General features: G+C 33.8%; 1 protein-coding gene across 5 annotated transcripts; it reads right to left on the bottom strand.

The window, feature by feature from the left end:
* Positions 1-10,883: 10,883 nt before the first annotated feature.
* Positions 10,884-15,944, bottom strand: LOC136224005 (nucleosome assembly protein 1;4). 5 transcript variants are annotated; one of them, XM_066012206.1, is made up of 12 exons: positions 15,705-15,944; positions 15,233-15,276; positions 14,878-14,973; positions 12,951-13,043; positions 12,689-12,761; positions 12,314-12,375; positions 12,050-12,234; positions 11,800-11,971; positions 11,674-11,717; positions 11,400-11,580; positions 11,286-11,303; positions 10,884-11,197 (listed from the first exon to the last, which is right to left on the bottom strand). In XM_066012206.1, the coding sequence occupies exons 1-12, from the start codon at positions 15,772-15,774 to the stop codon at positions 11,195-11,197; spliced, it is 1,041 nt and encodes a 346-aa protein (XP_065868278.1). In that variant the 5' UTR covers positions 15,775-15,944; the 3' UTR covers positions 10,884-11,194. The 5 variants fall into 5 exon arrangements, with proteins under 5 accessions (XP_065868278.1, XP_065868277.1, XP_065868280.1 ...); XM_066012205.1 differs by having other exon boundaries at positions 10,884-11,303; XM_066012208.1 differs by having other exon boundaries at positions 10,884-11,303; positions 11,388-11,580; positions 15,705-15,943.
* Between the last annotated feature and the right edge of the window lie 1,167 nt (positions 15,945-17,111).

Raw genomic sequence — 17,111 nt, 5'->3', positions numbered from 1 at the left:
TTACTTGAAATTTGGAAGTGATTATAATCATCAAACTGATATCTTTAGTTTAATAATGTCAATGCTAAACACTTGTTAGTTAGGATAACTACCACACTAACCAGGATATGTTAACTTACAACTTTAAAAAGTATAATTTGAAAGTGATTAGACCAACCAAGTAGATCTCACGGTTTTAGAACGATCTACATAAGTTTCAATCACTCTTTCTCCATTTTCGATGTGAGATTCAATTCATTCTTGCTTTCATTATCATCCCTTAGAATCACTCCTTCTTCAGACCTCAACCTCATCGCCAACCACTTCAGACCAGATCGTTACATGTCCACTAGCTTCTGTCTAGTTTGTCTCCTAACCACACATCGTGCTTGGAGAGTTGGCTTCGATAGCCACGGCTTTCAAATGCATCTACATGTATTAGAATCCACATTTCTAATAAGCGTCAATCATTCTATCTCCATTTTCGATGTAATATTGGGTTCGATAATGTCTCTATCGCCATCCTTTATTGTTCGAGCTTTAAATTCTAGTGCCACCAACTCCAAATCCAGTTGTTAAAAGTTACAACTTTTTTTTGTCAAATATAATAAAAAAACTCCTAACGTTAGGGAAACTGTAAAAGTAAGAAATGGTATAATTGTATCCTTACATGTCCACTAGCCTCTGTCTGGTTCGTCTCCTAACAACACATCGTGCCTAGAGAGTTGGCTTCGATAGCCACGGCTTTCAAATGCATCTACATGTATTAGAATCCACATTACTAATAAGCGTCAATCATTCTATCTCCATTTTCGATGTAAGATTGGGTTCGTTAATGTCTCTATCGCCATCCTTTATTGCTCGAGCTTTAAATTCCAGTGCCACCAACTCCAAATCCGGTTGTTACAAGTTACAACTTTTTTTTTGTCAAATATAATAAAAGAACTCCTAACGTTAGGGAGACTGTAAAAGTAAGAAATGGTATAATTATATCCTCAATGTTTCCAATATTAAGCAATTTTGGGCTCAAATTGTGGCAGAGTCAGCCGACGGCTTGAGAAGCGCAAAAAAAAAAAAACAAACCCAACATGTATGGACTGAGTTTAAAATGTTTTTGCCTCTACCAAGACGAAAACCATGTGCAAGTCCTTCATCGATGCAATCAGCACCTAGTAAATGAAGATTGAAGCAAGTATATGGGTGATTCCTGACAGCCGAGGATGTTGACACTCCTATACATCTACCTTTGGATCCAAATAAGAGTCTCGTTTTCTAGATTTTATAACATTACTCCTTATACTATTATTTAAACTCAAAATTATTCCAAATTTAAATATTAAAAACAAAAAATTTTATGTTAGTACATCTACATTTCTCCAAAACATTAAATGCATATTTGGACATTACCTGTAATAAATAAGCCTTTGCATTGGGTAGGTGTTAAGCTAAAAAAGGAGTGGTCCATTAGAAGACTTTTTGTTTTGTTAGAATTTTTAAAATGATTGCTTTAATTATTAATAAAATGAAACCATTGTAATGGATAGTGTACTTAATTAATTAATTAATTAAGAAGATGAGTTTATATATATAGAATTAGCAATGTGACAGAAACAAAAGTATATCTTATGATTGAAGAAGTATATGTATATATGTCTAGTTTAATAATGTTAATAATGTCAGACACATATAGCACATTAAAGAGGATAGTTTAAGTTATTACATGGTTAAATTGAAGTTGGGTTGGTAGGTGATCATCATATATTTCAAACTTATTTTAAAGGAGGCCAGAGAATGGTAGACTGACAAATATAAGTTATTAAAAGAGAGGATGTATGGGGTAGTTAGTTGACAGTTGGTACAGTTGGACCAATCACATGATTACATTTATGTTTCAGAAAAAATTTAATTATGTTGTGAGCTGGACTCTGATGCTTCCATGTCTCTTTATCAACTAAAGTAGTAGTGTTCATCTCGACTCTGAATGACCAAATGAATTTTGGTCATTTACCGTTAGATCTATCTATGCTCATTAAATTCATTTGGTCATTCAGAGTCCAGATGAACGCTATTGTCAACTAAAGATGTTTGGAAATGATCAAATTTTATCATCAATTTTGAACTGTGATATGGAAAAAAATTAATACAATTGCTTGTCTATTAATTGTTTGGAACATTACAACACATACTCATCCCGCCATGTGTTTATAATTCCACAAATTAGTGAGGTTATCAGGATCCAAACCCTTGACTGTTTGGTCCAAGCGGCTCTGATACTATGTTATAGAACCGATTGAACTAAAAGCTTCAGCTTATAGTTAAAGTCTAATCATAGATCTTATATTAATTTCTGACAGTATCCAGTAAGACTTAAGAAGCCTTTGAGTCCCTTAATAGCATTGGGACACGGCCATTTAGACATAGCAGAGAGCTTTGCAGGAGATAGGAAACATGAGGCACTTCAAAATCACATTTGGATGCCTCTGGCAAATAATTTATGTTGAACAAGTAGTTGAAGGAGATGCTTATAGTGGTTAGTCTCCGTGCAACTATATCAAACTGTTATCAAACAACATAACATCAGTAGAAATTTTCTTAAATAGGGTGCAAAGATAGAATTGATTAGAGATTGGAAGGTTGCTGTTACATTCACTATGCGGATAACCCCTTCAGATAATGGTTAAAACCCGTCATCTCGATGAATATAAAATTGTTACGGGACTCGCTGTCGTCTGATGCCTTTTTAGATGACGATTGTCTTCTGTCATTTGAAATAACTTCACATGACATCAGCCTATTGGTACGCTGTCATCTTATGCGTATTTCGATGACGGTTTATTTATTATTCTCGTCACCTATATGACCCTTGAATAACAGCTTACTAAATAAATGTACGGAAAATTGGCGTCTTGGTTTCATTGATGACAGTTTGCATATTAATTTATGTCGATGTAGAGTGTTTCATATCACATAAGTCTTATTCAATTATGTCAATGAGTTTTTTTTTTTTCAAATAATAGATTTTATTCATTATTTGTTTCCTATTGTTCTTTATATGACATTTTTTTAATTTAATGTGGCTTGCTTTCTTCTTTGCCTGATATTTCAATTAAATTTTTTGATTTTATTCGGATTAGATTAAAAGCCAATTCATGTTTTTACTTAAATAATGAAATAGACATACTCAATAAATATAAAATTTATATATCAAAGATTTCAAATCAATTAGAGACAAATTATTGCTCATAATCTGTATACACAAGAGTTTAAATCAATTTCTGAAAAGAGTTAAGAATAAATATAAAAACAACATATTCTATGTGAATTACATAAGGTTAATCTTCATTCCCCAAAAAGAAATCCTCAAGTGTCTTGTTATCTGTATAGCAAAAAAACAATCATTAATTAGAACAAATAATCCATAATTTCAAGGCAACCCTAACGCAGCAAGTATACTCCATCCTTTCCTCTTCTCCATGATCTTTCACTTTTCCATCCTCAAACCAGTATAAATAGAACGTGTTTCACACTTTGTGTTTTACCCTAATCTTAGAAAAGTTCAAACAAAAGCATACCTACTGTCTTCACTTGATTTCGTCCACGGACGCATATGGTTGGGCTTGCTCCAACTCGCTCAAGAGTCACACAGGTGGTTTATGAGCATTCAAGGTATCTCGTTTACCTATTTATACAGTCGTCTTCTTCCTATGTTTCTTCTTATTCATATTTGATGCATGCAGTCCTTTGGATGGAGACATTTTTAGATGGGATTAAAGATGAGAGGCCTCCAATACACCCTCTATGAAAGAGGTGTATATGAACTACATTTCCGCTTCCTTATTCAATTCCCCTATAGACCTCCAATTGTAATAACACAAACTATCCAATCCTCCATGAGGACTCTTGGTTTGATGGGCTTTGTGACACTTAGCCCATATTGAGTCAAACCACCATACACGCGTAAGCCGTACCGAAGTATCCTAACTATCGACGATCCACTAATTACTACAGCATACCCTGCTAGGGTTTGGCGCATACTGTAGCACTACTTGGAAGGAAGAGGTGTAAATTTGGAAAGAACATTTAAGCTACTCAATATTTCATTATCCAGATTAGTTTAAGTGACACAGCTTTAACATTTAACATTTAACAATCGCGGGTGATTATATGGTGATCGATGCTACTTATATATGATGTTATACTAAGCAATTGTAATATCAAAATAAACATAGAGACTTTATGGGCCTTTTAATACATCCTAGTGAAAAACTAGACAACTTGTCTAATCTTCACGGACTTGCATCTGAACTCCTTAGACTCCCACCATGGACTTGGGTCATCTGGGTTTCTCCATGATCAGTTACAATTTTGAATAAAAAACTATTCTAAAATTACATTAATAAATCAATGACACACATACCATATTTTCCAAATTAAATGAAATACAAACTGTCTTTATTTAGGGTCCATAGAATTCTATACAGAAGTTGCTCCACAATAAAAACATACAAATATAATGCATGATTATGGCATTCCAAAGTCATCTATTAAAATTAAGCCGAGTTAATTAGGATGAAATCGTTAATTTTACCATGTGTGACTAAGGCCCATAAAGGCCCAATGGTTAACATCCATTTAATTGCAAAATTATAATTTTGCTCCCATTGATTTTGGGTTATCACAAGTCTAAAATTTAGCCCGTCCAATTTAAACCGGTGTCACGGTCTATTGTGCAAATTTCACAAATTAACCATATTCAATTTTATACAAATTATCAATTCGATTAAAAATAAAATATACAGCCAAAACAAAACGTTTTAATACCAATTACTTTTAAATAAAATACGTTTAATTAATTAAATAGTATTAGGGCTTATATTTAATTAAAATTATCCGAGAAAAATTTAAAAGGTTAAATCTGTCCCAAAAAATCCAAATTTAGAACTAAATTTAGACTCGACACGGCCCAGGACAGCAGTCCCACGGCTGTTGTTCCGTGATCCCAACTATTTTTTTTTCTTTAAATATTGCTGCTGTAAATTTTTTAATTTATTGTTTTTAAAAATAATTTTAGAACAAAACAGTTAAAATAGAGAAAGATAAATAAATAGAAAACTTCGTAGAACAATTTCTACACGAGGAATTAATAGGGAATTTAAAAAAACAGAATTGGAAAAATAACTAAAACCCATATTTTTTTCAATCAATCAAAACGAACTAAACCAATGCTTTGATACTACTGTTAGGAATTATAATCAGTTAATCAATTGTAGCGTAGTAGAATTGTGATTTAAAATTCATTTATAATCCATTTTATTTGATCTTTGTCCGTTAACCATTGATTGAATAAAACCGTTGCAATCCATTTAAAAATAAAATATACATGTTCTGTCTCTTCTAGAGACGGCTGAAGAATCCACAAGATAGTTGATCTCCAAAATCAAGTGCACGAATAACTATCGAGCTGGAACTGGTGCTAGCCGACGAACAGAACCAAAACGAAGTAAAAAAGGAGAGATGGAATTGTTATTGGCCGAATTACTCTTTCACAAAACACGGGGCCGAAATTTACAGTTGGTAAGTTAGGGTTAGGAGTTTCAATTTATCTATATATATTGTCTTAAATTCCTAATTGTATTATGGTTTATTGGTTAATTACAAATTCAATCCAATCCTAATCTATCTACATAAATAAATACGACATTTTACTGTCAATTAATTAATTTCATCTCTCTATTGTACTGTTCTATAAGTTTTAACTCGGATGTTCTATGTACACGATCCTATGGATCTGTCCTTAGTTAGTAGTGGGCTACGGCCCGCAGACTGTAAGTAGGTTTACTAAGACAGAGTATCAATGGTCTAAAGATGCAAAGATCTTGTAGTTATCTCTTATCGTCTTTTACCATTTGATATCGATATAATAAATAAGAGGCATGGATGTTGTCATCCTCTCTGATGTTTATAATATTTCTTGATCTTAGTAGATTGATGAATCAGATAAGTAAACTACTTACCAGGGTATGGCCATACACTTATCAAACTCACTTATCAAGTGACATGTGATATCATCTCACTGGTAATTCTATCACTTCACTAGCAATGCCAATGTGTTCACTTGTTCACCCAATCATACATGTATTTGGCATCCTGTTACAGACCTGTTAGGCGTATGTTAAAGTGAACCAGATTTCACATTGATATTATAATGAAATCTGATCTGAATATAATTAGAGGCCTACTTAAGAAAACTTATGACACAACCACCATATATAGTTTTCTAGGACGGATCGATCTAGTCATATATATGCAACATGTACCTATATTCACAACTGACTTAACAAGTACTATGGCTAGTATCAATTAGTACCATACAGTCATCGAATATACAAGTCTGTGGTTCTAATTATTCCCATGATAGGATATGGTTTTATGATTGTCAATCAATGGATTCTCTACTCATATTATAACACAAGATATAAATGAACTAGATTAATGTCTTTATTAATGTGACATAAATAGTGTATCTATACAAGAATAATCAAAGTACAATACAATCTACAAGAACCAATGCCTAAGAACTAGGGTACACTAACACTCCTTCATTCGCACAGTAGTTGTCTTAAATTAAATAGGATAACTTATCTGCCACACACCTCTTCAACAGTCTTTTCGCTTCGGAAACCTCAATAGTTTCATGGTCTATTGAGTTAGTCTCTACCATGGATCCCACCCCCCCCCCCCCTCTTTATTTACATATATAAAGGCATGCTATAGTGTTGGGCGAACCAATGAAGTGCTCATGTATACATGGATGCATGATTATGATGAATTGAATGTTTGTATATGAACATGAAAATGATTGACTCAACATGATGGCATTGACCAAAGGGCATAGTATCCATATAAAACGGGATAAAAACGGTCAAGTGGTGTACTTGGTACACCAAAAGGTTAAAAAGTGTCCATCTCAATTGGGACACATATAATGAAATGGCGTACTTGGTACGCCAAAAGGGGAAACTGATGTCCATCTCAAACGGGACTTAAACGGTTAAAAAACATACTTGGTATACCAAATGGGAAAGACAAGACTTTATGCATGTATATGTAGAATGTGTGGCTGACGTTGTTGTTTTCAATCTCATGGTATCGAGTATATGGTATATATGACTCGTGTTTATATACATGCTCAAAGATAAAGACATGACTCATGCGTAGGGTCACATAATGTACATGGCTACAAAACAAGGGATTAGAATGAACACATATATGTGGTGTATGTACAAATGACCCTATTTCTAGATGGAATCTTATTCACACATGAAAGATATTCACAAATATGTACATGTACCATCAATACAGCACACACGTATAAAATGTGCTCCCTTCTAACCTTATTTCTCCTCGTGGTTGCAAGACTTCTGCCCTAGGTATTTTGTCTTATTTGCCATGAACATGGGATAACAAACACATCTCTCTTATTCCTAAATGTAAAGGTTTTGGCAACCTAGTGGAGATTACTACGGCTACCTCGTGAGCTGATAGACTAACTGGTTCAAGTTAACATCAGGGCTCCCATAGAAGAATATACTTACATCTTCCCAATAAAGGGTCAAACGGCAAATAGTGGTACTGGGTTATGAGTGATTTACGCACGAAAACTCCCATGCCTCAGGGAGAACATAGACACCAATAATATGCATATTATGGCTAAAAGCGGCCATATATATTTCATGTGAACTATCGTGATATAATAAGGAAATCATCTAACAGACTTTAAATCTTCAACAATTGGCCGTTTTTGGTGTTGTCCAAGTATTAAACACATATTCTTTAACTAACTTGGTAATTTGAGAAATAATTAATTCATTTTCTCAAAGCTTCCAGCGAATAACCAATTATTGTGTGTGTACCATTCTTTGAGGCTACTTTCAAGCCTCCCCCGAATAATTAATTCAATGACACTGTTAAGCATCCCCTCTTGGTGGTAGGTACTTGGTGAAATCATATCACTTTTCCATGTCCGCTACTCCGAGTGACAGTCTCAACTCGAAAGTATATCTCTCAAATTAGCTAGTCTAGTCAAAGTTATGTGCTCATTTCCCCAACATTTCACTCTCATCTCAAATCCAATGTGTCAAATTTCTTTTGAGGGTCAAACTTCATTTGAGGGTCATGTTAAGTCTAAGAGACATTTGAGAAGGTATGATCATTACATCACATAGTTCAGTGTTAGACCCATGAGAAATCATATTGCAAGTTCGATATTATCGAACACTTTGAAATATTAGGTTTCTAAAAGATAGAGTCACCACCCAGTGAAAGCCAAACCGAAAAAAATTGGTAAAGCGGGTCATAAAAGACTAATCTACACTCCATATACTAGGTTCGTAGACAACCTCTAACTTGACCAATTTTTAATTAATTTAAACTCTAAGTTTATTTACAAGTATATATTTGAAATGCTAAGGCAATATACAAATATGCTTGTGAGCTTTTCTAAGATATAAATTATTCCTTTATCGATATTTTCCTTCAAGAAGATTTGAAATCATTTATTAAAAAAAAAATTTAAATCTTTTTATTCAAATTAAATTGAAACCGATTGAATTTGAAAATATTTTATTTCTAAAAATGCCTTTATTATCTAACCATTTTATCATAATAATACAATATCTATGTCAAATCAGACTCATAGGTATAACAACAGTCAAAACAACTAAATAAAGAGAGTGAGAGATTTTATTCCCTTCAGTATGTTACTCTTGGAGCGTGCCTCCAATATTTTATGTGGCTTCTACACCGAGAGACTTCTTAGATTACTTCTGATCAAAGATTCTACTGATCTCCGACGTTTGGCACCTCTAGTCGGACCAAAATGCTTGCTTTCATGTTTGGGGGACTTTCTCTCTAAAACTTGCTCTCTTTAGACTTTTCTTTCTCTTTCTCTTTCTCTTTATTTTTCTCTCTACTTTCTCTCTTTACCAAAATGCTTGGGGTAGGCCCACTGTCAGTATCGCCTAGCAGCGCCCAATGGTGCTTGCTGAGTACAAGAGTCACTCAACCCTGAAAATTTATTTGCAAGGTCATGCCTACTGGAGTCGCAGAGCTATTTTTATCTGTATCTTGATGCACGGGGTTTCGACAAACTCTATAGTCTAGGATTCTATGGTTTTACAACCCTGTGATCTACATGTTTGGGTTTTTAGCATTTCATAACTTTCGAGGCTCCGCCTTTCAGAAGTTCTATCTTTTTCATCTATCATTTACACGTCAAAACTCGACTGGTGCTTCCTCCTTATCGCGTATGTTGCTTACATCACCAAGACCGCAAATGACTACTCTCAATAAGCTGGATTATAGGTTAATTTTTTTGGATCTAAGTTTTAGGAATGGATTTTCTAGGTAGGTTAGGTCGGTTATTTGGTTTATAGATATAGATGTGTGAGAGGGTTGCCATGGTTTAGAGGTAGGGGTGGTAATTTTATGTTTCATGTCAAAATCATGCTATCTCATGTTATCTCATATATATATATGAAAATTTGATGATATGTTAATGATCACTTGGAGGCCCTTTGAAGATAGCTTGAGATGTTAATCCACAAAAAAACGATATGAGCAATTCAAAAGAACTTCATATTACAGAACGAGGTCTTTGGTTGGAACCCATAACAAACCCAAAAAAACATTGCTCTCCTCATCATCTTTTGTTACTGGACCACCATGGGGTATCATGCGTCTTGGGGTTCCTGTAGCCCTTATTTGGGACGGGGTTAATGGGAGTAATGGAAGGTTAAATATTAAGTTAACCTTATTTGAGAGTTGTTTTTTTTAGAATAAACGAAGGTTAATGGGGTTAAAAGTTTACTTCCTCTAACCTCCAAACTGGGGGTTAATGGGAGTAACGTTAAGTTTTTTAAAAAATTGTCTCTGCAGAGTAAATTTAACTTTCCTTCCCCTCCAAATTTAAACTCTCAAACGAAGTTAAACATTTAACCTCATTTACATTTTATTTGAATTTTATAAATTCTCAAACAATGTTAATTTTTAACTTTCCGTTCCATCACTTCCCTTCCCTTCCCTTTCCATTACCTTCTTTAACTCCCACCTCCATTAACCTCTAAACTCCCACACAAAGGATTAAAGAAAGAAGGCTTAAGACAAGAATAGGAAAAAAAATTAGTGAGTGTAAAAAGAGTGTGTTCCATATATAAAGAAGGCTTAAGACAAGAATAGGAAAAAAAATTAGTGAGTGTAAAAAGACTGTGTTCCATATGGTTATATATGATATAAATGATAGAAAAATGATTTTCATATCAATCGAATCGTGTCAGTCAGATTGTCTCCGTAAATCGTGTTTTCATGTCAAAAATTATCGGATAATATTAGGTTTAAAAGCTGGCTTTGGTTTAATAACTTTCATAACCTTTTTAAGATGTGTTTACTGATATTTGGCTTGCTTTTATAGTCGTATAAATGTCACTAGGTTCGGTTTACTAATATTATTCGGTTAGATTCGGTTCTCATTTTAGGTGTTATTCGGTTTTCGGTTATTTCAGTTCGGTCCGGTTTTCAGACTGAGCCGACCGATGAACACCCCTAACCACCGTAACCAAGATGCTCTTAGCATTAGCCCCTCCTTTTAGCTAACTAGCTCATAAGAGCCCTTTAAGGAAAACCAATACAATTGCAGAAATAATAACTGAAATAACTAACAAGAACCTGAATTACTCTTTTAGTCCTAATTAGTTCTATTTCTCCTTCTGTGTGTAACATAAATTTAAACATTATCACTAATAATGAAATAATAATCTACAAATATTCAATTTATATTCAATTTCCTTTTCCTTTTTGCCACCATATACAGCGAAGTTAGGTATGCGGATGAAACATGTAAGAATGAATACCATAAGCCCAAATTGAAAATAAGTGCATCATACTGATACTGGTTTTTAGAACATATATGTATAATCAAAAGAAACAATTTACTACCATCATCAAAAAAAACAAAAAAAAAAAATTACTACCCAATATGATATGATAGACATCCTAAGACATTGAAAAGAAAAGCCATACGACATATACACATGAATCGGGGAAAAATGCCAAAACCGCAGAATTTTCATCAGCTGGGACACTATTTGTGCCACTCTGCCCACTCTCCAATCACACTTTGGGCTAAACCTGATATTACTGCAGCTCGCCTCGCTCTTGCTTACTTTTCAGTATTTCAAAAACCAAAATATGTAATCAGAATCAACACTTCATACATGGGACAAACAACCAGTCTTGCTACATTAACGCACCTTAGGTCCACTAGATAACTGATCAAATGTTAAAATGCAGCGACAGCATGGAAAATAAATTAGCAAACTCTGAGAAACTTACAGAAGAGGAAAAACTCTTACTTGTGTTTATACCTTCTTCCTGCCCTTTTGCTTATCATCTTCATCTTCATCTTCATCCTCATCCTCATCATCCACATCTTCGTCTCCTTCATCGTCATCATCATCATCATCCAAATCCAACTCATCTTCCTCAACAGCCTCCCCAGTAAACCATGAAACAGCATGAGGAATGATTTTGTCTCGAATCGCAGTACTACAAGATCAATAAAAACTTCTTCCAATTAACAATAGTAAAAGGAGAAGAATAACGCAATTTAATCACAATTCCTATAGAAGTTTTATTTACCCGATATCGAAATCCTGTTCCATTGTATCCTTAATTTCCTCAATCTGCCCAAACATGCATGAAAAAGTTGAGAATGCTAATAAATTTGTCAAAGAGCTAACTCGGAATGCAAGATGATGAGCTTACAGCATCCAGATCATCCTCATCCTCGGAGACTGAATGAGTGTTAAAGAAATTGAAGAAACTTGGACAATTCTCAGTTTTTGTGATGGGTTTCGCATTCTTTGATCCCTTCTTTGGTTTCTTCTTCAGGACCTTCTTCGTCAAGCATTTACCAGGATACCATTCAATTACCGTCCTACAAAAACACTGAAGTAATAAGTAAATGGATAAGTAAATACCAAAAAGCCTTTAAAAAGAACATGCATATAATTACCCAATAGTTTTCTCCAAAATAGGATCAACATCATAAATCATCTGAAATGTCTTTGTCAGGACACAATTTTTGAAGTAAGGATTAGGATCAAAGTAAAATTCCAGCTTGAAACCTTCAGGTTCATCAATTCTACAATATCTGATATCCTTAAGAAACTTTAGAGCCCCTTCATCACGTTCAGTTATCTGCCAAAAACAAGGCATATCATCAAACTCGGGTCAATCAATAAAAAATACTAAACTATGCCTGAGATTATTCCATTACCTCATCACCCACAACTTCATTACTTCTCAATGCAGTGAGCCAGAAATCAGGCACTCCTTTCTCTGCATGAAAAAAAAAATGCAAATATGTATTGAGTCCCAACATTATTGAGAACAAAATCCTAGCACATGGTGCCAGGTTATATTTTAGTCTAATTATGGAAATTCTAGCTCAGTGTATTCCGTCAGTAATTTGTCCACAATTTTCAACATATTTCGGTCCATCAATTTCTATCGATATTTATGTTTTCTTGTTAAATAAGAGTATGTTTTGCGCAATTGGGGTAGCATTGCACCACTCTCTACATTGGGGTTCACATTGTACCGGATAATGTTGGGGGCATATTTATACTTCATCCCCTAATGAAATGGTTACCTTCTGCAGCATTATCCCCTTCTTCATTTGTTGCACCATCAACTTCTTTTACACCATTCACAATCTCAAACCTCTGCAAGTTCCCAACAACAACAATATATTATATCAACAAAAGGGGTGTTCGATTGAACCTTGTAAACTGAGCAACATATTACAATTTGAAAATGGGATTCATGTAAGTATATGAACCTTTATTATGGACACCTCAAAGTAATTTTATTGCAATGTCAGTATCTAACATGCACGGAAATACCCTATGTACCTGATTATAAAGAGGTTCATAAAATTTCTCGTATTTTGCTTGTAGTGCCTTTTTCTCCTCATTAAACTTTGCCTCCAGCTCATCATGTTGTTTCTGCAAATTGGATGTGTAGTTACTCTTTCTATTATCTTTCAACAATAAAAGTCAGAATGTATTTACGTTTTGCTACAGATCTCATGCAGGTATCTACAAGACTGATACAGATCCCAACACATATCGATATTCTTCAGTTGACTGTTTTTCGATTTCAACTATATAAGAGAAGAGCATGGGGAAAAACTAAAACCATCACCTCTAATCTACAGCACATCGATGGTAATACCCAAATTCATGATACTTCATGAAATTTTCCCATTAACATATCACCACAAATGAAGAAAGTGCAAAACATTGGCACATCAAAAAACAATAAACTTGTACCATAATATCAATAATACATCCACATTCAACCAACAAGATCCTAAAACAACACATTGGAATGAAAAGATTGGCAAAATTATTGCCTTAAATATTTGAAAGGCTCAACCCGTCACAGTAATAAACATGTGAAAGAATATTATGCAACACAAATATTTTCCTGGATTTTAATAGTGAAATATAAGCTTATTTTTGGATGTTTTAGATGGCAAGTTGGTCTTGTGAAAGCAGATTCTTCTCTGTTCTCTTTCTCTCCTTGAACTCTTTCCTTACACCTCTCACAAAGCTGCATGAGACACAAACTTAATACTCACCTTTTCCATATCTTATCAGCCCAATACCAATGCCTTGCTCTAAGTTTGGATCATTTCAAGAATCGATAAACTTGTCAGAGTTCTGCCCACCACAAGCAGTGGCAAAGCCATATTCATTAGGAGGAGAGCAATTACCTCCCATATTTTTGGGAAATAATATATTATAAGTACGAGAAGAAAATCATATTCTCCACTTTATCAAAAGAATGACTGATTTCCTTATTCTTGAATTATTAAAAATCAAATATTTACATTAGCAAGAATCTAATATTACTTTTTAATTTACAAAGTAAAAAAAATAAAATTTTGATAATCAGCATCAGATGGTCAAAAGGTATCTAATCCAACCATGAAAAACATGAAATGCATATAAATAAAATGAAAATCAAAGAGTAGTAGGGGAATCAAATTAAATTCGACAAACCCTTTCTTTAGGGAAAAAAACACCGCCGAAATAAAAGGCTTGTAGGAAGCGGGAAAATATGAAAAAGGTGAAGTCAATAAAAAAGAAATGTATTCTTTTTTTTAAGTTAGTTAATTATTAATTTATTCAATCTTTTTATATGAATTAATTTTTGAATTCAACTCTAAAGTTTAAGTTTTCACATAAAAAATTTAAAAAAGATACTTGGAATTGAATTTTTTTATGTAGGTAAGTAATATGCATTATGTATTGCATAAACAATTAATAGTTGCAAAAGCATTGTCATTTTCAGCCCCTTTACTTACGATCCTTGTGTTGCCATTGACCATCGGAATAGGTGGATTGTTTTTTAGTGCTTCATACAACTCATATATGTTCCTCAGTAATGTTCACTTGGACAACTCATTTGGTCAGTCAGGATGCAAGTGAAAATTACCAACATTACCGTAAGTTCCTAACTCATGATTTACATTATCATGCCAGATCTCCCAAACAAGCTTACAAACTGGGATTAAGTTGAGAAGTGACAAATGTGAAGGGGTTATGGACATTAGGTCTTAAGAATATCAGCTGGAACATAGTTATTATGATTGGGAGAATAATAAAATTGGGGTTTAAGAAAACTTCTAGACTAAAATTTGTCAATACAAACAGAGTATCAAGTTTGTCTACCAGCCAATCTTCTTTAAACATTTAGGATAAATCATAATCCTTCACAAAAGAATTCAAAAAATAAATAAATAAATCATACAATTACAAAGTATAAGTATACCTGAACCTCTTGCAGAAGCTCGACACGCTTCCGGACATTATGAGACAGAGTTTGAATAACGTTAGAGTGTCTTCCAGCCAAGCTCTGAAGTTTATTCTGCAAAAACTCCAAAATAACCAGAACAACGCCATCAGGATAAGGACTGCAAAATCACAAGGTATCAATTGAATTGATCAATAAGCAATTTGCTTTCGGAAATGGAACAGAGAAAATCCAGGGTGCTCTAATTCCTAAAATTACTCTAAACAAAAATACCATAAAATGAATATTAAACTCATATCATGTGCGCCACCAACTGCTCTAAAAACTTCATTCTTGGAAAATTAAGAAGGCATATTTTGCCCCAATCACTTGCCTTGAGAGCATTAACAAGGTCAGCACGATCTTCTGCAGTAAGAGCTATAAACAACGGAAACACAGTGAGTTCAATTTTAAACTTGTACTGTAATTTCAATCTCAAAAATTTGTTACATACAGTCGGACGCAAAGAGCTTGAAAAATACAGTACTACACGCAAAATTCGACTAATACAAATAGAAACAAGATTATTACACTAGGAACAAAAAATGATATATATAGAAATCGTGATTTTTGTTCGACTTCAATGACAAGAACGGATAAACACGAAAAAAGAGATAATAGAAATTATAATCTCGTTCGATAAAACACTACACCAACAAATTAACGGCTTATTTGCTGCTGTACTAACAATAAGGAACGATTCAATATAAATAATAAAACCTAATTATAGAAGTAATGATGATATAACACAATTACACAAACTTAAATGTATAATCTTATTTGGGAAGGAGTGTAACGAAGGTTACCGGCAGCGGCGGCAGGAAGGGAGGATTCGAGTTCGGACACCTTGAAGGCATCCTTGTTATCGTTGCTCATTCTATATGGAGTTGAGAAAGTGTTTGGCAAATGAGAAAATGGAACAGCCCTAGATGAGAGATCCTGGAAAACGAGGGAAAATGATCAGAGAGGTGGAGCGCGCGTTTGATCAACTGAATATTTGACGGGAGATTTTAGTATGAGATAGTTTTTCGGTGCAACCGTTCACTCGCGCGGTTTTGGTGTTTATACTGCACGTCCTTCTTTTTGTATATTCAATTTCTTTGATTAAAATATACTCGGCTTTTGGTTAAATAAAACATAGGGGAAAAGCATTATTTTTATTTTTTGGTAACATTTAATCTTTTAGTTGAATAGTTGAATGTATTAAGCTACTTATTATTTATTTTGGTCTTATTAAATTTTTGATGATCAAGAAAAATAATTTTGAATATAAAATTTGGTTAACGTACTGTTATTCATTATACATGTATTTAAAAATTGTATTTTTTACTATTTGAAATCAGTTTTGGATATATAATGTTGCTATAAGAAAAATATAAAAATCTTAATTCACACTGTAAAATAATTTTTTTTTAATAATTTCAAATATATATGAAGTTATTAACGTCTTTTTAACAGAATTACATATTCACAACTTACTAATTTGGTCATCAATGGCTTAATGAGACCAAAAATAAAAAAAATCGATGACTTAATATATTCAAATAAAAGATCAAGGGTTTAATGAATCAAAAAATGAAAAATTAGAGGCTTAATGATGCTTTTTGCCAAAACCATATATACCCGACTTTTTTTTAACTTCAAAATGAAAAAAAAAATTAAAGTGAATCTAAAAAGTTTAGTTTTCTATTAGCTTTTTATTAGAAAAGGATAATCAATTACCTTATGCTTTTGTCTTCCCCCAATCCTCCATCCCCGCCACCCATATCGCCGTCGATTGGTGCTAGCGCCTTCGATGCATCACATCCACCCTTAACTTCATCGAACCGTGCTTATCGTGACATGGTCTAAGAAGAACCGATGCAGGAGCCAGTCAGGCCGGTTGCAGACTTGCGATCGAATGGCAAGTGTCGTATTGATTGTATTGATGGTAATATGCTTTGTCCAGGTATTACAATTGAACTCAAGTTAGTTGAAGAATGGTCGGCAGCATGGTCCGAGGCCTTAATCGTGAAATCCTAGGATGAAATCTGGGATACATTGGATTACGCAATCGTGCGTCAGAATTATGGAAAACTAAAGGTAGCTTCACGATGATTGATTTAGGGCACGGTTTCACCTTGTCAATTTTGATAAACGGTCTGACAGGGATCATGTGGTTCAGGATTGTCCCTGGATGGTACAAATTCACTTGATAGTCAGAACATGGTCGC

The sequence above is a fragment of the Euphorbia lathyris genome, chromosome 3, assembly GCF_963576675.1.
Source record: "Euphorbia lathyris chromosome 3, ddEupLath1.1, whole genome shotgun sequence".
Taxonomy (NCBI): domain Eukaryota; kingdom Viridiplantae; phylum Streptophyta; class Magnoliopsida; order Malpighiales; family Euphorbiaceae; genus Euphorbia; species Euphorbia lathyris.
This window is presented reverse-complemented; position numbering and strand designations above follow the sequence as displayed.